The sequence below is a fragment of the Hyla sarda genome, chromosome 3 (genome assembly GCF_029499605.1).
Source record: "Hyla sarda isolate aHylSar1 chromosome 3, aHylSar1.hap1, whole genome shotgun sequence".
NCBI classification, from domain to species: Eukaryota; Metazoa; Chordata; class Amphibia; order Anura; family Hylidae; genus Hyla; species Hyla sarda.
The window spans coordinates 427,121,100-427,146,830 of NC_079191.1; the positions used below are offsets into that span (position 1 = coordinate 427,121,100).

The 25,731-nt window shown below is 43.1% G+C and overlaps 1 protein-coding gene and 1 non-coding gene across 3 annotated transcripts in view; one reads left to right on the forward strand and one right to left on the reverse strand.

Annotated features, from left to right (window-relative positions):
* Nucleotides 1–25,731, forward strand: part of LOC130363087 (calpain-8-like) — a 124,174-nt gene that overhangs the window by 20,515 nt on the left and 77,928 nt on the right. For both annotated transcript variants that reach the window (XM_056568428.1, XM_056568427.1), the window contains exons 3-4: nt 10,788–11,097; nt 11,998–12,067. In XM_056568428.1, the coding sequence (XP_056424403.1) occupies nt 10,788–11,097; nt 11,998–12,067 (380 nt within the window). The remainder of the gene's footprint in view (nt 1–10,787; nt 11,098–11,997; nt 12,068–25,731) is intronic.
* On the reverse strand, nt 20,094–20,283 carry LOC130363284 (U2 spliceosomal RNA). The gene has a single exon (XR_008891782.1). It is a non-coding gene; the product is annotated as a U2 spliceosomal RNA (small nuclear RNA).

The window sequence follows — 25,731 nt, forward strand, 5'->3', positions numbered from 1 at the left end:
ATAGTTGCCGGAATTGGCTCGCTCAATGAGAGATTGTGTGAATGGGTAGATTCTAGACTTCAGCCGTTGGTCCCTCTCATCCCGGGTTTCCTCCAAGATACCAGAGATGTTCTGGTCGCTATGGACAACATCAAGTGGGAACCCGGGATGAGATGGATAACAGCTGATGTATTGGCCCTATACTCGGTCATTCCACACAAGGAGTCATGTATTGCCTTAGAATGGCTTTTGTCAACATATGCTCCATACTCCGAGGATCTGCAGGATTTTATTATTTTAGTGGTAGATTATTTACTGAAACACAACTTTTTTTATTTCTTGATGGTATATTTTTTCTGCAGATCACCGGAGCGAGCATGGGAGCAAAATTCTCGCCCTCATTAGCAAATATCTTTATGAGTTGGTGGGAAAAAGAGTTTCTGTTTTCTCATAACAATAGTTGTGGTCAGCATATTCTGTGGTATGGTCGGTATATAGACGACCTCCTGTTTATCGGGAGGTCATCTATGCCGACTACACAGCACTTTGGTGAATATCTAAATCATAATCCTTGCAATCTCAAATTTACATTACATAGTCACGAAAATGAAATTAATTTTTTGGATTTAACATTGAGAGGTGATGTAATAAATGCCAAGATTGAGACCTCCACATACCGTAAGGAACTTTCAGCAAACTCCATATTACAGGCAGGGTCTTGTCATCCCCCCCACGTAATTAAAAATCTACCAGTGGGGGAGATGATAAGGGCCAGACGTAACTGTTCCACTCCAGAGATCTTTGATCGTGAAGTGGACGATATATCGCAAAGATTAAGTCAGAGAGGATATCAAAAATGGTCATTAGAAAGAGCAAAAAATATTGCCAGTAAAAGAAATAGAAGCGAGCTAATATATGGAGATAACAAAAAACTTAAGCGACATATATTACAGAATCATAAAAAACCACTTATTTTTTCTACTAATTACAGCCAAAATTTTAGACAAATTTGCCAGATAGTGGAAAAATATCTGCCAATGGTAGCGAATGATAGTCATTACATAAAAATATTTGAAAATGGATATAAATGTATTTAGAAAAAAGCAAAAACCATTGGGCAGTATATTTCTCCCAGTCTTTATAGTTCAACAGGAAAGAAAAATTCTACCTGGTTAAAAGTGAAAGGAAATTATAAATGTGGACACCTGAAATGTATTTGTTGTACAATTATGAAAAACAGTAAAACTTTTTTCTCCACCACAACAAAAGAAACATTTAACATGTCTGGATACATAAATTGTAACACCAATAACGTGGTGTATCTAATGACATGTGAACTATGCCAAGTCCAATATGTTGGGTGTATCACGAATCCCCTGAAGGCGAGGATCAGAAAACACCTGTCTGACATTCCCCATTTTCAAACCAGACATTTATCCATGGTCAGTAGGCATTGTGCAGAAAACCATGAGGGGGATTTCTCCGGTCTTAGCCTTCAGGGAATAGAAAAAGTTGCCCACACACTTAGGGGTGGAAATATTAAACAAAAACTACTGGATAGGGAAGTTTATTGGATAATAAAATTACAAACCAGGTACCCCCAAGGTCTGAATCAAAGACAAGATGTAATATTGCATTATTAAAATTATGACTCTTTATATATATTGCGAATTTAGTACTTAAAACATCTAATATTTAGAATACACAGATAATCAAATTGAATTTATATCGCTTCATGCTCTCTACATAATATAATGAATATTATCTAATTATTTAGGATTAAATTATCGTTACCAACATGTGATCTTGTTTATATGGGAAAAAAATCCAGATAAATAATTCGCAACACTAATATATATGAGTCTGTTTCAGTATTTCGCATATTTCCATTCGTCTTCCCATTTCTCTAAGACATGGTGTTTGTCGTATAAAATTTAGCAAATTACTGTATTGTATACACTTGATAAATATTTTCATATGAAATTGCTATTTTTATAAGCTATATAGTGACCATTAAATATTGGTTCATGGCTAATTTACAGACACCAGTATTTAATCCGCACATGAGAACTTTTTATAATTGTGAATCCCATTCAATAGGGGTCTTTTTGTAATATTTGTAATTTTTAGCATGTGTTCACACAAACCATGCGTTTTTATCTTATATCACAATTGTACGGGGGATGAGCGAGTTAACTTCCAGCAATGGGTTAACCCTGAGGGTGATTGCGCTCACCGGGTACACCCTTCCTGCTGGATAGAACCCCGCCTCTCTCCCTTATAAAAGAGATTCATTTATATTGTATTGTTGTATGACTAAGGCCGCAGATTGTGGCTGAAACGCGTCACCTACCTGTCATCATGTCGTGTTACTGCTGAATAAATTATTTCGTATTGCTTGGAACCTGCGCTGGACATCTCTTCATTCTTTATATTACTTTACGAGTTGTGGTTCAGTCTCGTCCGAGACGCAGAAAGGGCGTACGAGTGAGCTGTGTCTAACACTTTGGACTTTGCCTCAACAGACTAGTATAACCAGCAGACCATTTGTTGTGAAACAAAGAGGGCAGAAAAAGGCACTACAGTATGCTTAAAAAACATATTGGAGTAAAACAACAGCCGGTGATTACTTTTGCCTAAACTTTCACAGTATCTTGGCCCATGACAGATTAACAGGTAAAAAATAGTAAAATAGATGTAGATATGTGGTATGCAGGTATGAAGGCATAAAAATATGCTACAGTACGGTGAAAAACACCGTACAACACCAGCAGTACAAAACAGTGCTGCAGCACAAAAAAAGCTGTGTATTAAACCCAAATGTGTACTCTGTCAAAGACTATTAGGAATGGGCTGCTGGTTATTATACCATCTACAGACTAGTATAACCAGCAGATGATTTGTTGTGGGACAAATACACAGAATTGTGCTGAAAATGTATTTCTGCCTCCTCTGCTAAGGTTCATGAAGTTGCGGCAGCTTGTTGAAATGTATGAGGCAGCACACAGCTATCTGCCCCGTTCTGCAATACAATGCTGAAGAAAGTGACTGCGAGGTTAATGGCTGCCGTAAAAATCCTTTCAGTGAGAAAAAGCACTGCTCTCTGTCCACTAGAAGGCTGCTGTGACTAGGAGGTGAAACGCTGCTGGAATCCGCTTTTTGCTGTAACACACACACAGGCAATCCATCCTATCCCTCTGCAGTATATTGAATGAAGTGACAAGCCGCAATATGGCTGCAGATTTTATAGGGCTATGACAATGACATCACAGGGGAGACTGGCTGCTGATAGACTGCATCCTGCATGTGATTCAGGGTCATCCCGCCGACCACCATTCCCACCTACCCAGAGTTCCTTGCCCTACGTCCTGACATTTTAGATGCACTGGAGCCTGGAACGCAGTAAAATAGAGTTTAATGAAGCAATTTGCACAACAGAATCCCGGCAATATTCGTATTAGTTGCAAATCGAATATTTCATGAAATTCGTAACGAATTTGGGTTCGTCAGCTTCGATTCGCTCATCTCTAGCTATAACAGCACACAGGGGAGTACAGGTCAGGTACCAGCAGTGGGGAATGGAGCGCAATAACAGCGCACAGGGGGGACAGGTCAGGTACCAGCAGTGGGGAATGGAGCACTATAACAGCACACAGGGGGGACAGGTCCCTCCATTCTCTGCTGCTCCTCTGTCAGATACGGAGATGAGCAGCAGGGAATGGAATGACATGTCCCAGTAGGCGCTGTGACAGTGCTAGAAGATGACTGGGCAGCACGCAAGGGGAGAATCATACATATACACATCGGGGGAAAATAAATGAATATAAGGGGGAATGTTATTATACAGTAAGGAACACTGAAGTTTTAAAACCCCGCCGGGAGCCCTGAATGACTTATCCGTACCGACAATTCAGGGCTCCCGGTGGGGAATTTAAAAATGAAAGTAAAATACATCGTACATCGCAGGGGAGCGCATCATGCAGTAGAAGGTGGCCTAAAGTAGCCTAAAGTAGCCTAAAGGTGTAGTTTGTGACGCTATGGCACCATTAACCTCCACGGTCCGATGATGAGATAGCTTCTCTTGGGCCAAGCGCGAGGTAATGAATACACCAATGCAAGCTTACAGATGCTATTTTTACTGTTGCTGGAAGTAGCGGATCTTAAATAGTACAGTCTTTTGCGTAGAGGGAGTGGCAGAGTGGAAACCAGGGAGCATGTTGCCTTTCTGGGAGTTGTAGTTGTTGTTGAATGCAGCTTTAAGATTATTAGCAGCACACGCTGACTTGAAAGATTTAATTTGACTGAGTGACTGAAGAAGAGCTTTTCCCCAGGAGCTTTGCTTACTGCAAGACTTTGACATTCACCTATGCGCCGGGGTTTTCCTGAGATTGGTGTGACTGTGGAATTTTGTAGTTTTCTTCTCCCTAGGCTTCTCCTCTGTACCTTCCCTTACTAGCTGGAACACACTCTCCCTCACTCCTGCACTGACTGGAACTCCTCTCACACTAAGCTGAACAGCTCCTCCCCTCCTACACTACATACGGGCTAGGTTTAGGGGTCCCCCACTGGGGCATCAGGGTCACCTGGTCACTCTGCCACAATCCCTTGAATGTACAGTGCATAAATGAATACATAACATAACACAACAATGTATAACAAGTCAGACAATGGCGCATTGGGCCCAACATACAGACAGCAGGGATGCCTGAGGCAATCTCCAGCCCACAGGACAGCCTTTGGTGTTGGGAGACCACATAGGCAAAGACCTATTGATTGTAATAAAGAAAAGAAACTCTGCCCTCCCCTAGCTGCTCCCTTAGATTCTTTCCTGAGCTGCCCTGTTCTCGGCAGACGTGTCTCTACTCTACTGCCTATGTCCATGATTTTCAGCTTCTAAAGGGGGTAGAAGTACCAAGACCCTGTACAATCCAAATGGTTTGCCCTGGGTTTTAGAAGGGACCATCCTCCTTGGGTCTAAGCCCAAGGTCCTTCTGGTGCCAGTACTCTGCAAACGTGTTCTTGTGATCCATATATTGGTGTGTATATTGACATGAATTCTGCTGACCGATTGAACTCCACGGCACTGATCTCATTGGTTATGAGCAACCGATACAATCACACAGGGTGCCAGCTGTATGGGGGCTGACAGCCGGTCAGATGCAACTTACCGCCCTGTGGCTGCCATTTGCTGCTGATTCACCAAGGAAGAAGGCACCTTCTGTGCAGTGGCGCCCACCACCTAGATAAAGGCTGTAACATTAATAACATCAGTCTGTACTGGAATGCAGGTGGGAAGACAATGAAGAAGACCTTCTCTTTTATCTTCCCCAGTGGTAGAGGGACTGCAGTCAGAAAAGTCTAGCTGGTCAACTATAGAATGTGGGTTTAATAGTATTTAATAGATTCTGTATGTTCCAGAGAAAGTTCTTTTCTTTTTTAATTTCCTTTCTGTCTGACCACAGTGCTCTCTGCTGACACCTCTGTCCATTTTAAGAACTGTCCAGAGTAGAAGCATATCCCTATAGAAAACCTCTCCTACTCCGGTCAGTTCCTGATATGGACAGAGGTGTCAGTAGAGAGCCCTATGGTAAGAAAAAAGGAAACTCAAAAAGATAAGAACTTCCTGTGGAGCCTACCTGATCTCTTACAATGTGGAGGTGTAGGTGGCACTATGTTTCATGTTTGGCTGACCTTCCCCCACTTATCTACATACAGGAATCAAGTTATAGATATAATACATCGTGTCACATTGATCCAGCTCCCCCCCACCCCAGAAGTCATCCTATTCACCATCCTTCCTGCTCACATACCCAAGCAGACAGTCAAACTAATATCTTTTCTGTTGCTTGCGGCCAGAACGGTAATTCCAAGACTTTGGAAATCGCAACTTCCCCCATCCATTACCTCTTGGCTCCAAGACTCCTCCCATCTACACAGGATGGAAGAATTGCTAGCCGACTCCAAAAATCAGATACAAATACAACACCATCTGGCACCCTTGGACACATTTTACATCCTCTAGGGACTATACGTCCATGCATCTTTCACTCGGAAACGTATGTCCCCCAAGCCCTACAGCACACCCGGTTTCCGGTTCTCCCTCTACCTAAACAGCCCATTTTTCACAAATCGCTACCATGCCTCATTGCTTTGCCATGTTGTTCTGAAGCCCTCCTGACCCGCTGGGTAAGTCTTACAACCTCTTTCCTAGTAGTCCAAATAATCAAGAAGAAAGTACAGGCAACTCACCACGTTGTAGTAACTTCGTGTTTATTACTGGGACATGCAGGTAAAGCGGCTCCACGCCACACCGGGATGCCGAACACTAGTGCGTTAACCGATGACAGCTGTTTCTTTCCTTTCAGGAACTTCAACAGATCGTCTCCATTCACCTGTGCACGTGACTATATATCTCCTCCTTTACTTGTGACGTCGTGCCGAGGTGAGCGGAGCTTCAATCTTACAAATAGATTTACCAATATTAGATTTATAGAAAAATTACTTATAAACCATAACATAATTGTGTATAAGTGAAAATAGCATTACTGCTGTGGTAAAAAACTGTTTAAAACCAGGCTAGTAAAAACAGAACCATTTGTAACCAAACCGATGTTCAGAGAAAGACTCCCATATCTATTCTATCATTTAACCCCCTCATGTCTTGAGCTCCCGTCCTCAATATCCAACGGGCTTCTATTTCTCTTAATTTTTTCACATTATCTTGATCTGGTTTTATTTTGACTTTTTCTATGCCTAAGAATTTTATATTTTTGATGTTTCCTGCATGTTCAGAGACCACGTGTTCTATCAGTCGCGGTGAACCTTTTTTTGTCACTATAGAGTGCATGTGTTCTCTGAATCTGATATTCATGGGTCTGATTGTACTGCCTATGTAAAATCTCATACATTCACATATGATTGCATATATTACATTTTTGGATCTGCAGCACATAAAATCTGTTATTTCTCTGGTAATGCCACCTATGTTAATACTGTTGCCAGTTATAAAATGGTGGCACCAGTTGCAATTTCCACATTTTTTATTTCCTCTGATTATTGATTTATTTAACCAGTTTTCTTCTGTTGTTCTTTTTTCAGTTATTTTACTTTTTACTAATTCGTCTTTTAAATTTTTTGTTCGCTTAAACGCTATCATGGGTTTTTCTATTTTTATTTTACCAAGAATCTGGTCTCTTTCTATTAAATGCCAGTTTGTGTGTATAGATCTTTTAATTACTTCATGCATGGGACTATATTTGAATGTAAATGTAAACCTCTCTTTCTTTATGTCCTCATCTTTTATTTTAGTGTGTTTTCTGTGTCTCCTATTTTTTAATAGTGTGCTCCTGTCAATTTTTTTTTAACTCTTTCTAGTGTGTTTTTTAACATTTGAGGTGGATATCCCCTATCTTCTAACCGTTGTATGAATTCATCGGCCTGAGTATTAAACGCCTCTTCTGTGCTATTTATTCGTCTCAATCTGAGTAGTTGTCCATATGGTATTGCTTCTTTTGTGTGGGAGGGATGGTAGCTTTTATAATGTAGTAGGGTATTGCTTGCGGTTTGTTTTCTGTACCCTATTGTAGCGAGTGTGTTGTTTTGTTTTTTTATAAGAACGTCCAGAAATTCTAGTTCTGTATTACTATATTTGGAGGTAAAAGCCATATTCATTTGGTTAGAATTAAGATATTCAATGAAACTCTCAAAGTCTTTAGGAGAACCTTTCCAGAGCATGAACACGTCGTCTACAAAACGTGAATAGTGTCCTATATGCTCTAGGAAGGGATTTTCAACTGTAAAGACATATTTTTCTTCAAAAACCGCAAGGTACAGGTTAGCTAGTGTGCACGAGACCCCAATTGCGGTCCCACCCCTTTGGGCGTACCATTGTTCCCCAAATTGGAAGACATTATTTTTCAGAATAAACTCTATTGATTCACAGACGAAATTTACAAAATCTTCAGATTTTCCTGTCCGTATTAGGATTTCTCTAATGCAGTCGACGGCTAACCCCTGTGGTATTCGAGTGTATAAGCTTTCCACGTCTATTGACGTTAAAAGGTAGCCTTCCACACTGGGGATGCCGTCGAGTGCACCTAGGAAATCATCCGTATCTTTCACCAAAGATGGTACGTCAGCCAGTAATGGCCGTAACAACCAATCGGTATATGCAGAGAGGGATTCTGTCAATGAACCTACCCCGGAGACTATTGGTCTCCCTGGAGGGGAGTCCATAGTCTTATGTATTTTCGGTACAATGTACCATGCTGCATTTTTGGGGTTCAGTGGAAATAGCTTCTCTGCCATTTTATTTGACAGGATTCCTCTCTCTACCTGTTTTCTTAGTAAAGTTTGTAGCTGTGATTTAAGTTTTTTCATGGGGCTAGCTTTTAATTTCTCATATGTCCTCGTGTCATCTAATTGGCGATGCGCTTCCTTTAAGTAATCTGCTGTATTCATGATTACAGTGTTTCCACCCTTATCTGCCCTTTTTATCGTTATTTTATCCTTTTGTTTTTTTAACCACGTTAATGCTTTTTGTTCTCCTATTGTTAGATTAACAGTATCTTTAGGATATATTTGTGCTTTCAAATCGTCGAGTACTTTTTGTTGGAATAGCTCCAGGTTTCCTCCCGGTTGTAAGGGAGGAGAGAACGTGGAGCTATTCCCTCCTCTAAAATTCTTTACTTCGACCTCTGTGGGTGTGTTATCTGGTTCCCCGGTGTTCTCCCCTAGCAACGCTGTTAAAGCAAACAGACACTCCCTTTCGCTACCTACTGAATCTCTAAGAATGTTGAAACCTAGGGGTCCTACTGTTACTGGGATCTCTCCTTCTTTTTGACTACCTTCCTTTTCTCCATTTGTTTTATTAGCAAAAAATCTTTTTAAATTTAATTTTCTTATGGCTCTAAAAAGATCTATTTCAAAATCTTCCATGTTAAAGTCTTCAACTAAGCAGAAATTCAGTCCTCTTGAGAGGAGTTTTATAGTGTCCTCTTTAAGTATCAGACTGGACAAGTTAACTACTGCTGGTGTATTTTTATTTATCGGAACAAGGTCCTTTTGTGTTAATCTTCTTTCTTCATTTACTCTGTCCATTGTTACTGCTGATGTAACTTCTCCTTTGTTTTCTTTTTTTTCCTCTCTATTTATGACTGCTAAGTTACTCTCTTCCGTTTCGTTAGTTTTTTGGGATTTCTTTCCTCCTCCTCTTCCTCTTCTGATTTTTTTCTTACTTTCTTGTTTTTTTCCTTCTCGTTTTTTGACAGCTCGTTACTATTGTTCACACTATCTTCTGATGAACTGGTGTCTCCATCTGTTGTCCAAAAGTCTGAGGTTTTTTTATTTTTATTTTTTTCTTGGTTTTTTCTTTTTTGATAGGAGGTTTTTCTTCCCTTCGGATTAGTTTTTCCGTGTAAAAATACATTATCTGACTCATAGTCTATACGATCTCGAAGGAATTTATCTCTTTTTATTTCTTTGATGGTTTTTTGTAGGGTTATTAATTTTTTTTCGTTTTTTTTCATGAACTCATTATATTTTTCTTCTGGTTGTCTTAGACGCAGCTCACTTTTTGCTTGACTTAATTCTTTTGAAACTTTTTCATACTCTTCGATATTTTTCTCTAGTACTAATTGCAACATTTCCAGGCTGTATCGTTTGTGCAGATCTTTCCATGCAGACATAAAATTCTGATCTTCAGTAAATTGTGAGGCTTCCTTGTACCCTCTCAGACCTCGTGGCACTCTATCACAGGCTTTATATGATTTTAGGCTGTTTATAGTCCAAAACAATCTTGTTTCTTTCTCAGACAATGTGTTAATTTTAAACATGAGGGTTTTTTCACTCATAAATTGATAAAAGTCTTTCTCGTTGCATCGGGTGAAAAACGCACTAGCGTCTTCCCGTCCTGCTCCCAGTGTGTTCTCTTCAGCTTTTGCTAGATCCATGGCTATATTTTCTGTGCTGTTTTCCATGGTGCATAGACTTGTATGTGGGATGGGGATCTTTTGCGTGCTCAAGCACAAAAAGGATTCAGGTGCAATATTCACAAGACTTCACAAGACTTTCCTAGTAGTCTTCCTCGTTCCCATTCCCTTCTGTCCCTTTGGAACCCTTTCCTGTCTCTTCTTCCTCCTTCTTTCTGTCCTCATCTCCTCTTCTTCCCATACGTTGCTTACGCCAACCACATTGTTGTTGATTGTACCTACCCTAATCACATGTGCCTTGAGTTGACTAATTGATGTTTGAATTGTCGTGTCTTTAAATATTTACTTTAATGTATTCAACATCCTGTCTTGTTACTGAATACCTGACTTTATATAGAGATGGTAGGCATCATATGTGTGTACCCTATCGACAACCGTGTTTCTTTTGATGCCTGTTTATTGATGGTGTTTTTGTACCTTACTTGAACTTTGTACTTTGAATAAAATTAATAAAACGTTAATATAAAAAACAGCACAGCAGCTGATAAGTACTGGAAGGCTTAAGATTTTTTTAATCAAAGTCATTTACAAATCTGTTTTACTTTCTGGCACCAGTTGATTTTAAAAAAAAAAGTTTTCCAGTGGAGTACCCCTTTAATATCCCCTTATGGCTTTCTGTGGCACCAAGCAGAAGGTTACCAAATGGTAAATGGGCCATCCTGTTGGTCTACATTTTTCTTTTTTACAGTTTGTATGTCATTTGTGTGATATCGTGTGACTCTCTTTATTAAACTGTCAAAAATAACCTTGTGACAGGATTCTTCCATCTCTACATAGTCATGTGAACACCGCTATTCTTTACTTTTCTGTTGTCAATAGTATCTCCAGGCTGTTATTATGCAGGTACCTGTGTATAAATACCTCCCTGCTACTATTCTATAACCATCCTCTACAGTACAGAGAGCTTTACATCATGTCAGGAGTCACCTCTAAGATGGCCGCTATCGGATCCGTCAACAACCCGGTAAAATATGCCGATCAGGACTTTGAGAAACTGAAGGCAGAACATTTGGCATCGGGCACTTTATTTGAAGATCCAGAATTTCCTGCTGCCCAGTCCTCCATGGGCAAAGCAACCATGGGGCCACAATCTAAAATGGCGCAGGGGCTAGAATGGAAGAGACCCACGGTAAGAATCTGTTTGAGACTAATGTGTATGTATGTATATTCTTCTCTGAGAAACCGTCTGGGCGAAATCGATATACAGAGTAATACCTTGTGCATGATGTGACGGGGCGAGGACATGAATCTCTCAGAAGTCCTTTATACCTGTGTCATGCTCCACCATTTCCGGTCCTGCACAAGGCAGAAGAATAGCTACATACATATGACCAGGTACATACACGTCCATAATGGAGGGGCAAGCTGTGCATAACTAGCTTGCCCCCTGACTGGTGAGCAGTTAAGGGGTGAAGAAATGTACAGGCAAGGTTTTTTAGCCCCCTCCCCCGCCTGTAAAACTTGCCAGTGGCTACAGTGGTATGTCCCATGGGTAGGGGGGAAGGAGTGCACCAATCAGGGGTTTAATAGTTTCCCGGGCTTTCAGGGGCCCTCCCCTGGGTATTTAAAGCTGTGGTGCCTCCCTTCCCCCTCAATCTGCCCAGGACCCGGAGTTTTGCCCTCCCTCCCTCCCTTTTTGTATCTTTGTTTATTGTAAGTCACAGCTTGGCGGTAAGAAGACGGTGAAAGCGGGGTCAACCCGGGGTAGACCTCCACACAGGACAGTGTGGCAGCACCTCTCGGGTTGGTAAGAAGCCAATCGGTGTCTTTGTTACAGTTAAATTGTTATTTATATAAGTAATTTTATAAATAAAGCTGTGGCCGATCCCCACCCACGGAAAAGTTAAATTGTTGTTGTGTCAGTTATTATTTAATTAATTATTGTAATAAGGGGGAGGGGTAGTTATAGCCTGCTAGGAGCTAATTGGGTCTCAACAGTCTACTTTCCACTAATAATCTCCTGACCTGTATGTGTTAGACAAAAATACCTGCTGCTGCCAAAGTAATGTTACAATTTTTTATGTTGCAGGAAATAAGTAAGAACCCTGAATTTATCGTAGCCGGAGCAGAACGTGAAGATATCTGCCAAGGGGAACTATGTGAGTAGAGCTGAGACACAGTACATAACAAATAGAAAGATAAGGATGAATTTAACATATAATCACTGGGGCATCTGTAACCCAAGATGTTGAGTTGTTGGGAGCATTGAGGTTTACTGTTTCCGTGATCACATCTCAGTATGCAAAGTCCGGAAAAACCTCAGCAGACAGAAGTAGCTGTGGTCAAAAAACAAAGCTTGAAGTGAGGGGCCAGAGATCAATTCATCGAATTGCATCCAAAAACAGAGTGATACTGGTGCCCTTTAGACTTGCATTCAACAGTTTGGGGTTTTCTGGCTGCAATTTGACTTGTGATCACAGCTACTTTTGTCTGTAGATGTTTTCCCAGTCTTTGCATAAAGACCGCAAACCTCAGCGTGTAATCACCTTACTATTGGGATGACACACTGTAACAAACCTCCTTCTCATGTAATCTCCTTACTACTGGGGTGACACACTGTAACTAACCTCCTCCTCATGTAACCTCCTTACTACTGGGGTGACACACTGTAACAAACCTCCTCCTCATGTAATCTCCTTACTACTGGGGTGACACACTGTAACAAACCTCCTCATGTAATCTCCTTACTACTGGGGTGACACACTGTAACTAACCTCCTCCTCATGTAACCTCCTTACTACTGGGGTGACACACTGTAACAACCTCCTCCTCATGTAATCTCCTTACTACTGGGGTGACACACTGTAACAAACCTCCTTCTCATGTAATCACCTTACTACTGAGGTGACACACTGTAACAAACCTCCTCCTCATGTAATCTCCTTACTACTGGGGTGACACACTGTAACAAACCTCCTCCTCATATAATCTCCTTACTACTGAGGTGACACACTGTAACAGGGGCGTAGGAACCCCCCACAAATTTGGGGGGGGATAACATTATAACTGGGTGTGGCTATGCAGGGGTGGAGTCATAAAGGGCGTATCAAAGGGGAGGAGCCAAAAGGGGCAGAACCCCTCAATATTGCATGACGGTACTAAATTGAGCTTCATTTTTGTTTAATTAATATGTGCCCCTGTACAGCCATTATCCCCCCTCTGTAGCCAGTAATATGCCCCATGTACAGTCATAATGCCCACTCTGTATCTACTATGCCCGCTGTACATAGTCATAATGCCCCCTCTGTTGGCGCTATGCTCCCTGTGCAGTCGTTATGCCCCCTCTGTATCCAATATGCCCCCTGTACACAGTCATAATGTCCCCATCTCTAGCCAGTAATATGCCCTCTGTACGGCACAATGGACATTTTACTGGCTACAGAGAGGGCATTATGACTAGAGAGGGGCATAGAGGCTACCGAGGGGCCTTTTGGCTGTACAGGGGGCAAATTACTGGCTACAGAGTGCACATTCTCCGTATAGCAGACATATTAATGGCTACAGAGGGGGCATAATGACTGCACAGGAGCCATAGTGGCTACATAGGAAGCATTATATCCCCTCTGTATCCACTATACCCCCTGTACCGTCATTATGCCCCCGTAGCCCCTATAGCTCCTCCTCTGTAGTCACTAGCCAGATATTATATGCCCTCTCTATATTTATAATGACCTCTCAGAGACCCCCATCATGATGTAGATGTGGTGTAAAGTACCTGCCTGTACACACACCACTCAATCCCTTCAGGGCACCAGTACAGGAACTTGTCATATTCTGCTCCTGCTGCTGAATGCTGCGGCCCAGTCCCGTCTTCTCTCACATCTCTTTACAGGTCACATGATAAGAGGTCATGTGATCTGTTCTTCCCCATTCATGGCGTTGACACTGCAGGAATCAATTGCACAGTCAGATGGTACATTCCCCTATAGGTAGGTGTAGGCCCCCATATTGCCCCCATAAATATTTTAAGCCCCTATAGGTAGGTGTAGGCCCCATATTGCCCCATAAATATTTTAAGCCCCTATAGGTAGGTGTAGGACCCAATTTTGCTCCCAAAGGTAGGTGTATGCCCCCTAGGTAGATGTAGGCTCCCATATTGCTCCTATAGCCAGGTGTAGGCCCCATAGGTAGGTGTAGGACCCCATATTGCTTCCATAGCTAGGTTTAGGCCCCACATAACTCCCATAGGTAGGTCTATGCCCCATAGGTAGGTGTATGCCCCCATATTGCTCCCATAGGTAGGTGTAGGCCCCATATTGCTCCCATAGGTAGGTGTATGCCCCATAGGTAGGTGTAGGCCCCATATTGCTCCCATAGGTAGGTGTAGGCCCCCATATTGCTCCCATAGGTAGGTGTATGCCCCATAGGTAGGTGTAGGCCCCATATTGCCCCCATAAATATTTTAAGCCCCTATAGGTAGGTGTAGGACCCAATTTTGCTCCCATTGGTAGGTGTATGCCCAATAGGTAGGTGTAGGCTCCCATATTGCTCCCATAGGTATGTGTAGGCCCCATATGGCTCCCATAGGTAGGTGTGCACCTGCATAGGTAGGTGTAAGCCCCAGAGGTAGGTGTAGGCCCCCATATTTCCCCCATAGGTAGGTGTACGCCCCATAGGTAGGTGTAGGCCCCCATATTGCCCCCATAGCTAGGTGTATGCCCCCATAGGTAGGTGCCGGCTCCCATATTGCCCCCATAGGTAGATGTAGGCCCCCCTCGGTAGGTGTAGGCCCCCATATGTATATGTAGGCCCCCATATTTCCCCTATAGGTGGTTGTAAGCCCCCACATTGCCCCCATAGGTGGTTGTAGGCCCCCTAAGGTAGGTGTAGGCCCCCATAGGTAGGTGTAGGCTCCCATAGGTAGATGTGATCCTGCATAGGTAGGTGTAGCCCCCATAGGTAGATGTAGGCCCCCATATTGCCCCCATAGGTAGGTGTAGGCCCCCATAGGTAGGTGTAGGCCCCCATTGGTAGGTGTAGGCTTCCATATTGCCCCCATAGGTAGGTGTAGGTCCCCAGTGCCCCCACTGGTAGATGTGGGCCCCATATTGCCCCCATAGGTAGATGTAGGCCCCCATAGGTATATGTCCCCCCCATCCCCCCCCAATTCCTACGCCCATGGGTGAGGGAGGAAGGCGCCTCATGTGCGGGATCAGTAGATCTTGTAGGTGGGGGTAGGGGACGGTAATTCCCAAGCCACTTACCAAAGTTGGTTGTGCGCCCACACACAACAAGGTAAAGAGCAGAAGAGATGTAGAAGAAGGTTCACTGCAGCCCTCCTGGGTAAGAGTAAAATCAAAAACGAATGACCAGGGAGTCAGGAGTTTGTCTGGCGCAGAGAGGAACCATCAGGCAGCCAAGTAAAATCAATGGATTTATTAGATGCAACGCGTTTCGCTGCGCATACGCAGCTTCATTAGGCATGACAAGAGAAGGCTGGTAACAGGTATATATACCTCCAGGAATTAACCATTAGAGTGCTTTTTGAAAAAGTTGTTACATAAAATTACATATCCACATATAAATGTGACAATGTATGAAAAATAAATAGATATAAATAAATATAAATAGGCAGACAAAAGTCACAAAAATAATAGTGAAACAATAATGTAAAAGCACAATGGAATCATATAAACATATATATATATAATATAATTATCGCATGTGGTGTGAATATACCACCACAAGCGACTAAAGCAATCACACCGCTTAGTCACCGGTGCGGCATTCAACAACGCAAGTAGGATATTATTTCAAAAAATATATATAATATAAAGAGATATGGACCTCTAGGGTGCTATGTATGTTAATTCAAGAATAAAAAATAAAAAATAGATCGCTACATTATTAAATAAAAAATAAATAATCAACAGTGCGATAAACCCAATCGCAACTGACCAGAAGGTGATGTATGAACACTACTTAAAGAAAGTGAAAAAAATGAACTAGAATAACTAGTGCGGTATTGAATACAGCACCCGGCGAAAACGCAGGGTGTGAATATTCATAAAGAAATCCAAATTTACAAACATTAAATAAATAAATAAAAAATACAGAAGTTTCTGTATGCAAAAAAGAAGGGAAGAACAAAAAACTGAACTTGGATAATAAAACATAGAGAATAATAGATACACAGTGGGGCGCTCCAGGGTGAACAGCACAGAAGGAACAACGAAAAAAATAGATCAAGATATAATATTTTGGAGATTAATCTATTGGAAGAAATGGAAAGTTTTTAAACCTTAATTTATCATGCCTGATGAAGCTGCGTATGCGCAGCGAAACGCGTTGCATCTAATAAATCCATTGATTTTACTTGGCTGCCTGATGGTTCCTCTCTGCGCCAGACAAACTCCTGATTCCCTGGTCATTCGGTTTTGATTTTATGCCCATGGGTGACACACTGTAGCAAACCTCCTCCTCATGTAATCTCATTACTACTGAGGTAACACACTGTAACAAACCTCCTCCTCATGTAATCACCTTACTACTGGGGTGACACACTGTAACAAACCTCCTCCTTATGTAATCTCCCTACAACTGGGGTTACACACTGTAACAAACCTCCTCCTCGTGTAATCTCATTACTACTGGGGTGACACACTGTAACAAACTGCCTCCTTACGTAATCTCCTTACTACTGGGGTGATACACTGTAACAATCCTCCTCCTCATGTAATCTCCTTACTACTGAGGTGTCACACTGTAACAAACCTCCTCCTCATGTAACCTCCTTACTACTGGGGTGACACACTGTAACAATCCTCCTCTTCATGTAATCTCCTTACTACTGGGGTGGCACACTGTAACAAACCTCCTCCTCATGTAATCTCCTTACCACTGAGTGACACACTGTAACAAACCTCCTCCTCATGTAATCTCCTTACTACTGGGGTGACACACTGTAACAAACCTCCTCCTCATGTAATCTCCTTACTACTGGGGTGACACACTGTAACAAACCTCCTCCTCATGTAATCTCCTTACTACTGGGGTGACACACTGTAACAAACCTCCTCCACATGTAATCTCCTTACTACTGGGGTGACACACTGTAACAAACCTCCTCCTCATGTAATCTCCTTACTACTGGGGTGACACACTGTAACAAACCTCCTCCTCATGGAATCACCTTACTACTGGGGTGACACACTGTAACAAACCTCCTCCTCATGTAATCACTTTACTACTGGGGTGACGCACTGTAACAAATCTCCTTCTCATGTAATCACCTTACTACTGGGGTGACACACTGTAACAAACCTTCTCCTCATGGAATCACCTTACTACTGGGGTGACACACTGTAACAAACCTCCTCCTCATGTAATCACTTTACTACTGGGGTGACGCACTGTAACAAATCTCCTTCTCATGTAATCACCTTACTACTGGGGTGACGCACTGTAACAAACCTCCTCATGTAATCTCCTTACTACTGGGGTGACACACTGTAACAAACCTTCTTCTCATATAATCTCCTTACTACTGGGGTGACACACTGTAACAATCCTCCTGTTCATGTAATCTCCTTACCACTGAGTGACACACTGTAACAAACCTCCTCCTCAAGTAATCTCCTTACTACTGGGGTGACACACTGTAACAAACCTCCTCCTCGTGTAATCTCCTTACTACTGGGGTGACACACTGTAACAAACCTCCTCCTCATGTAATTACCTTACTACTGGGGTGACACACTGTAACAAACCTTCTTCTCATATAATCTCCTTACTGTGGGGTGACACACTGTAACAAAGCTCCTTCTCATGTAATCTCCTTACTACTGGGGTGACACACTGTAACAAACCTCCTCCACATGTAATCTCCTTACTACTGGGGTGACACACTGTAACAAACCTCCTCCTCATGTAATCTCCTTACTACTGGGGTGACACACTGTAACAATCCTCCTGTTCATGTAATCTCCTTACCACTGAGTGACACACTGTAACAAACCTCCTCCTCATGTAATCTCCTTACTACTGGGGTGACACACTGTAACAAACCTCCTCCTCATGTAATCTCCTTACTACTGGGGTGACACACTGTAACAAACCTCCTCCTCATGTAATTACCTTACTACTGGGGTGACACACTGTAACAAACCTTCTTCTCATATAATCTCCTTACTATGGGGTGACACACTGTAACAAACCTCCTTCTCATGTAATCTCCTTACTACTGGGATGACACACTGTAACAAACCTCCTCCACATTTAATCTCCTTACTACTGGGGTGACACACTGTTAGGGAGTGTTCACACTACGTAATTCCTTCTAGCGCGGTGACCTTTAACATCAGTGTGAATGGGTTTTCCGCGAGACATTGAACAATTTCAGCGGTGAATAATTCCGCCGCTGAAATTATTCCGTGCAAAGAATAACATGTTCGTTCTTTGAGCAGAATTCTGCAAACTCTGCATAGCAGTCAATGGTGTGGCGCGCGGTCCTACCGCCTAAGGGTTTTGGTGGCGGCAGGCTGAATGTCCGCTCAATGAATTCCGCGAGTATTACTCAGTGAGGACGCACTCTTACAAACACTACTTTATCAGACAGTGTAACAGTATTAGATAGAGACAGTATCACCCATTATAGGATTAGATACACAGCTCAGTAGCCAGTATCAGACATAGGGGGATAAGATACACAGCTCAGCAAACAGTATCACACATAGAGGGATTAGATACACAGCTCAGATCACACATGGGATTAGATACACAGTTCAGCAGACAGATGACAAATGAGGGGATTAGATACACAGTTTAGCAGACAGATCACAGATGGGGGATTAGATACACAGCTCAGAACACACATGGGGGATTAGATACACAGCTCAGATCACACATGGGGGATTAGATACACAGCTCAGCAAACTGTATCACACATGGGGGATTAGATACACAGTTTAGCAGACAGATAACACATGGGGGGATTAGATACACAGTTCAGCAGACAGATCACACATTGGGGGATTAGATACACAGTTTAGCAGACAGATCACAGATGGGGGAATAGATACACAGCTCAGATTACACATGGGTATAAGATACACAGCTCAGATCACACATGGGTGATTAGATACATATCTCAGATCACACATGGGGGATTAGATACACAGCTCAGATCACACATGGGTGATTAGATACACAGCTCAGATCATAGATGGGGGATTAGATACACAACTCAGCAAACTATCACACATGGGGGATTAGATACACTATTTAGCAGACAGCTCACACATGGGGGATTAGATACACAGTTCAGCAGACAGATCACACATGGGGGGATTAGATACACAGCTCAGCAAACAGTATCACACATTCTAGGATTAGATACACAGCTCAGCATCCAGTATCAGACATAGGGGGATAAGATACACAACTCAGCAAACAGTATCACACATTATAGGATTAGATACACCGCTCAGATCACACATGGGGATTAGATACACAGTTCAGCAGACAGATGACACATGAGGGGATTAGCTACACAGCTTCAATCACACATGGAGGATTAGATACACATGGGGGATTAGATGAGGACTATCGCTAAGCCCTTCTCTAACAGGAGAGGTCCCCCCCCAAAAAAAAACTACCCTTCACCTTCAGGCCAAAAGGCACCTGCAAGAATCCAGGTTTTATGCCCCTTTTCGCCGAAGCTACTAAGGGGCCGAAGATGCTCCTGGCTTCAAACTAGGCGTTAACCAGGGTATCAGCCGAGGAGCCGCATACTGATGGAATCTTGACCAAAGCCAAGATGCCCAAGGGTTGCAGGGAAGTGAGGAACATGATGACCACACACACCTCCCCTAGACCACCAGGAGGGACACCCAGAAGGGCTACCGTATCCTGACAATCCTGTGTACAAAGAAAAACACGAAACGTGGCACAGTGACATACAAAAAAATAAAATAAAATAAGTGAATGAGTACAGATATACTGCCCGGTCATCCGTCCGGATCTATAAAAATGTCCCCGATCCTAGCCAGAAGCCCATGATACCAAGGGTGAGTGCCAAAGGTGAAGAGTAATGGGGCAGTGAGTTATAACACCCAGTGAGTTTCGGCACCTCAGGGTCACCATTCCCCGAGGAACAGAAGTACCTTGGCTCTACAGCCCTCTACCTCATGGTGAGACCCAGAGGAAACCGGTCACATCAGGGCAGCCGTTGAGCTGATTCCTCAGAACCAGCCCGAAACGCCCCGGTACACCTGCTCAATCCATGCAGCACCCATCCTACATCAATGGCCAAATCCTAAACCACTGATAAGAACAGATACTACACTTGATCTCAGCCAAAAGGCCGAGAAGCGATCTCACTGCTCTTCTCCAGTAACATGAGGGGTGGGGCAGGGGGTGTTGTGGGGCGGGGGCTGTCACAGACAATAGCTGCTTTTTGCTTGCAGCTTCTCCAGCATGATGAGGCCAAGGGGAATGCGTGTATGTTATCAGTGCAGCTCTGCATGCCCCCCCTCCTCGAACATGGGGTGGGGGGGGGGTGGTGCTATTTGGGCTGCACTGGGTGGGTGGAAAGATAGCTGCTTGCGTTTGATGCGACATGCAGAGCGGCGCCCCCTCAAGAGGGTGCTGTAGGCGACTGCCTAGTTTGCCTATAGGCAGAGCCGGCCCTGGGGGTATTCCTGCCTTAGACATCTTATCCCTTAGCCAAAGGTTAGGGGATAAGATGTCTGATCGCAGGGGTTTTGCCCCTGGTGTGGTGACACATGGTGAATGGCGGGACCACGGGGGGTAGCGTTGTAGGTGGATGGGGCAGATGGTATTAACCCCAGGGGCAAGGTGTTATTAACCCCTAACATTTGTGACGCCAGAGTGGTTTTTGGGTATCGGGAACCACCCAAACAATATCTCCGCTATCCCAATGGCTAGGCAGTGAAAGGAGAGTCCACGACCAGTTATGGTTTAACCTGTTCGGGACCCCAGGCGTACAGGTACGTCCTGACACCCTGGTACTTAAGGACCCAGGACGTACATGTACGTCCGTGGGAATGTCGGTCCCTGCCGCGCGCCGGGCGGGGACCGGACCGGGGTGACTGCTGATATCGATCAGCAGGCACCCCGCGCAAATTGGCGATCACGGCAAATCGCAAGTGAATTCACACTTGCGATTTGCACAATTCCGGGTCCATTACAGATCTATGGTGACCCAGTGACCCGGAATATAAGGGGGATCGTGGTTGTCCAAGACAGGAGGGAGGTGGCGGGGGTTACTTTCGGTTTCCCCGTTCTGCCCACCAACAATAGGCGGGGAAGGACGGGGAAAAGGCGCGGAAGGTCACTTACCGATCTGCGGAGGCTGTGGGCGACGGTGATCGGCGGGCGGCGATGTCGTGCGGCTGGCTCCCTGGATCCTACGGAGACCGGTGAATTGCCTAGCAACATCTGGAGGGCTACAGTCTGAGACCACTATACAGTGGTCTCTAAACTATAGCCCTCCAGATGTTGCAAAACTACAACTACCAGCATGCCCAGACAGCTGTTTGGGCATGCTGGGAGTTGTAGTTTTGCAACAGCTGGAGGTCTACAATTTAGAGACCAATGCAAAGAGACCTCCAAACTGTAGCCCTCTAGATCTTGGAAAACTACAACTCCTAGCATGCCCACACAGCAGTTTTCTGTCTGTGCATGCTGGGGTTTGTAGTTTTGCAACATCTGGAGGGCCACAGTTTGGATATCACTGTGCAGTGGTCTCTAAACTCTTGCCCTCCAGGTGTTGCAAAACTGCAAATCCCAGCATGCCCAAACAGCAAACAACTGTCTCGGCATGCTGGGAATTGTAGTTGTGTACCTCCAGCTGTTGCATAACTACATCTCCCAGCATGCCCTTCGGTGATCAGTACATGCTGGGAGTTGTAGTTTTGCAACAGCTGGAGACATACTGGTTGGAAAATACTGAGCTAGGTAACAGAACCTAACTGAAGGTTTTCCACATGTGACCCCCTTTTGGAAACTACACCCCTCATGAAACATAACAAGGGGTATAGTGAGCCTGAACACCCCACAGGTGTTTGACGAATTTTCATTAAAGTTGGATGGGAAAATGAAAAAAAAAATTATTTTCACTAAAATGCTGATGTTACCCTAAATTTTTCATTTTCACAAGGGAAAATAGGAAAAAAGCCCCCCAAAATTTGTAACCCCACTTCTTCCGTGAAGTTGGGTTACAAATGTAATTTTTCATTTGCACAGCCCACTGTTCCAAAGATCTGTCAAACGCCAGTGGGGTGTAAATACTCACTGCACCGCTTATTAAATTCTGTGAGGGGTGTAGTTTCCAAAATGAGGTCACATGTGGGGGGTCCCCTGTTCTGGCACCACAGGGGGCTTTGTAAACGCACATAGCCCCCGACTTCATTCCAAACAAATTCTCTTTCAAAATGCTCAATGGCGCTTCTTCTCTTCTGAGCATTGTAGTTCGCCAGCAAAGCACTTGAAGTCCACACATGGGGTATTTCCATACTCAGAAGAAATGGGGTTACAAATTTTGGGGGGCATTTTGTCCTATTATCCCTTGTAAAAATGTTAAATTTGAGGGAAAACTAGCATTTTAATGAACAAAAAAAAAAATAATTTACACATCCAACTTTAATGAAAAGTCATCAAACACCTGTGGGGTGTTAAGGCTCACTGGACCCCTTGATACGTGCCTTGAGGGGTGTAGTTTCCAAAATAGTATACCATGTGGGTTTGTATTTTTTTTGCTGTTCTGGCACCATAGCGGCTTCTTAAATGTGACATGCCCCCCAAAAACCATTTCAGCAAAATTTACTTTTCAAAAGCCAAATGGGACTCCTTCTCTTCTGAGCATTGTAGGGCGCCAGCAGACCACTTGACGTCCACACATGGGGTATTTCCATACTCAAATGATAAGACGCAAGAAAAATTGGAGCCATTAAGATAAATATAGAAATTATACTTTATTAGAAATAATTAATAGATGTATACACAAATACATAAAAGCAGAGGAATCACACCCAAAAGATGGGTGGGGGGAAAAAAAACAGCAAGGGTGACCCCCCAGGATACAAAAGGAGCTAGTGAAACTAACTATACATAAGCATGATAGCCAGAACAATAACACATGAGGATAGTGTCCAAAAGGACTACTAAAGCTACACAGTAAAGCAAACAGCACATACTTATACAGAGCTCCACAAGGACCTGGGGGGACACCACCCCAATGCTGTGTTTCGGGACCGAAGCCTTTCTCAAGGGCAAAAATGTTAAATTTGAGGGAAAACTAGCATTTTAGTGAAAAAAAAAAATTTATTTACACATCCAACTTTACCGAAAAGTCGTCAAACACCTGTGGGGTGTTAAGGCTCACTGGACCCCTTGTTACGTGCCTTGGGGATGTAGTTTCCAAAATGTTATGCCATGTGGGTTTTTTTTTTTTTTTTTGCTGTTCTGGCACATAGGGGCTTCCTAAATGTGACATGCCCCCCAAAAACCATTTCAGAAAAACTCACTCTCCAAAATCCCACTGTCCCTCCTTCCCTTCTGAGCCCTCTACTGCGCCCGCCGAACACTTGACATACACATATGAGGTATTTCCATACTCAAGAGAAATTGGGTTAAACATTTTAGGAATCAAGAAGAGAAAGGTATACAATCACGCGCTCACCCGGTGTATGCCAAATAAGTTGCTTTTATTCCATGCTTGAAGGTTACAGCAGTACGGGTCGGGGAGAGGAAGAAATCTTGAGCTCAGCCGAACATTTTAGTAAGATTTCTCTCCTTTAACCCCTTGTAAAAATTCAATAACTGGATCTACAAGAACATGCCAGTGTCAAAAATGAAGATTTTGAATTTTCTCCTTCAATTTGCTGCTATTCCTGTGAAACACCTAAAGGGTTAACACAACCTTTTGAATGTCATTTGGAATACTTTGAGGGGTGCAGTTTTTATAATGGGGTCATTTATGGGATATTTCTAATATGAAGTCCCTTCAAATCCACTTCAAAACTGAACTGGTTCCTGAAAAATTTCGATTTTGGAAATGTTGTGAAAAATTGGAAAATTGCTGCTGAACTTTGAAGCCCTCTGGTGTTTTCCAAAAGTAAAAACTTGTCAATTTTATGATGCAAACATAAATTAGACATATTGTATATATGAATTAATATATAATTTATTTGGAATATTCATTTTCCTTATTAGCAGAGAGCTTCAAAGTAAAAAAATATATAATTTTTTTAATAAATTTTTTTTATTTTTCACCAAGAAATGATGAAAATATCGACAAATTTTTACCACTAACATAAAGTAGAATATGTCACGAAAAAACTATCTTGGAATTAGAATGAAAGGTAAAAGCATCCCAGAGTTATTAATGCAGTGACAGTGGTCAGATGTGCAAAAAATGGCCGGGTCCTACAGTGAAAATTGGCTGGGTCCTTAAGGGGTTAACGGAGGCCTTTCTGAGGTCAGATAGATGGTATTATCTTCCCAGCTAGTCCAGAATCCCATAGAGGTGGCCATGAACTTGTACTTGTAATAGACTTTAGATCAGCCACATAGACTAGGATGGACTTGACTTTAGACTTGTAGGCAGTGACAGAAGACATAGACTTTGACTTACTGGAATGTGGCTGTCGGCTTGCAGGCCTTCAGGTATGTTGGTCACTAGCACTGAGATGTCTGTGCTTTGCTGTTCTCAGTAAAGGTCTGGTGGAAGAGAGAGATTGTAATGGCTGCCCCTCCTTTATAAAGGGGGGGGGGGGCTGAGCCAGAAGCTCATAGGTCAAGCTGCAGGTCATGTGTTTAGCTGGTGCTCTCTGGGTAACATAAACATAACAGATCATGTGAACATAACATGTGAGTCCTCCAAAGGTCCTTTAGACATTTACTGCAGTCCTCCAGAGGTCTTTTATACTGTCTATACATTATTATACTGACTATAATCCTTTCACCATACATTAACAGCAGGGGAGACACTGCAGGAGAGCGCCCAGGTCACTGAGGGACTCAACCTGACAGGGCCTAAGTATTGTACAGGAACATGTCCTGTACTGGGACATTACGCTGGGGACTCCCGCGATCTCCGCTGCAGCACCCCAGTCATCCGGTGCACAGAGCAAACTCCGCTCTGTGCCAGTTGACAGGTGACTAAAGCCACCACGCCCCCTTCATTCGTGTCTATGGGAGAAGGCATGACGGCTATGTACTAGCTCCAAGCTTCTGTGTTCTGGTCGTGGCTGCTGCCAGCCCAGAGATCACAGGGGTCCCCAGCGGCGGGACCTTTGCAATCGGACATCTTATCCCTTATCGTTTGGATAGGGGATGCAATGTTTTCCGGTGGAGTACCCCTTTAAAAATAATGCAGACCAGAGCCAGAAGCCAAGATAAAAAAGACCAAGAAACACAAAGCACAGAGAGCACAGAGGAGTACTATCAGACAGGAGAGAGCACAGAGGAGAAGAAAAAATATTGACATTGATTTAAATAAAACTCATCGTTGTGCAACTTTTGAGATTTTCATTTTTACGCAGGAATGTCCCTTAGATGAACCAAAATCACAAAAAAAATGTAATTGAATTTTCTTGTAATTTTTTTATGTGCCTAATTTATTCCATTAACCCCTTAAGGACCGGGGTTTTTTCCGTTTTTGCATTTTCGGGTTTTGCTCATTGCCTTTAAAAAATCATAACTCTTTCAATTTTGCACCTAAGAATCCATATGATGGCTTATTTTTTGCACCACCAATTCAACTTTGTAATGACGTCAGTCAAGTAACCAAAAATGCACT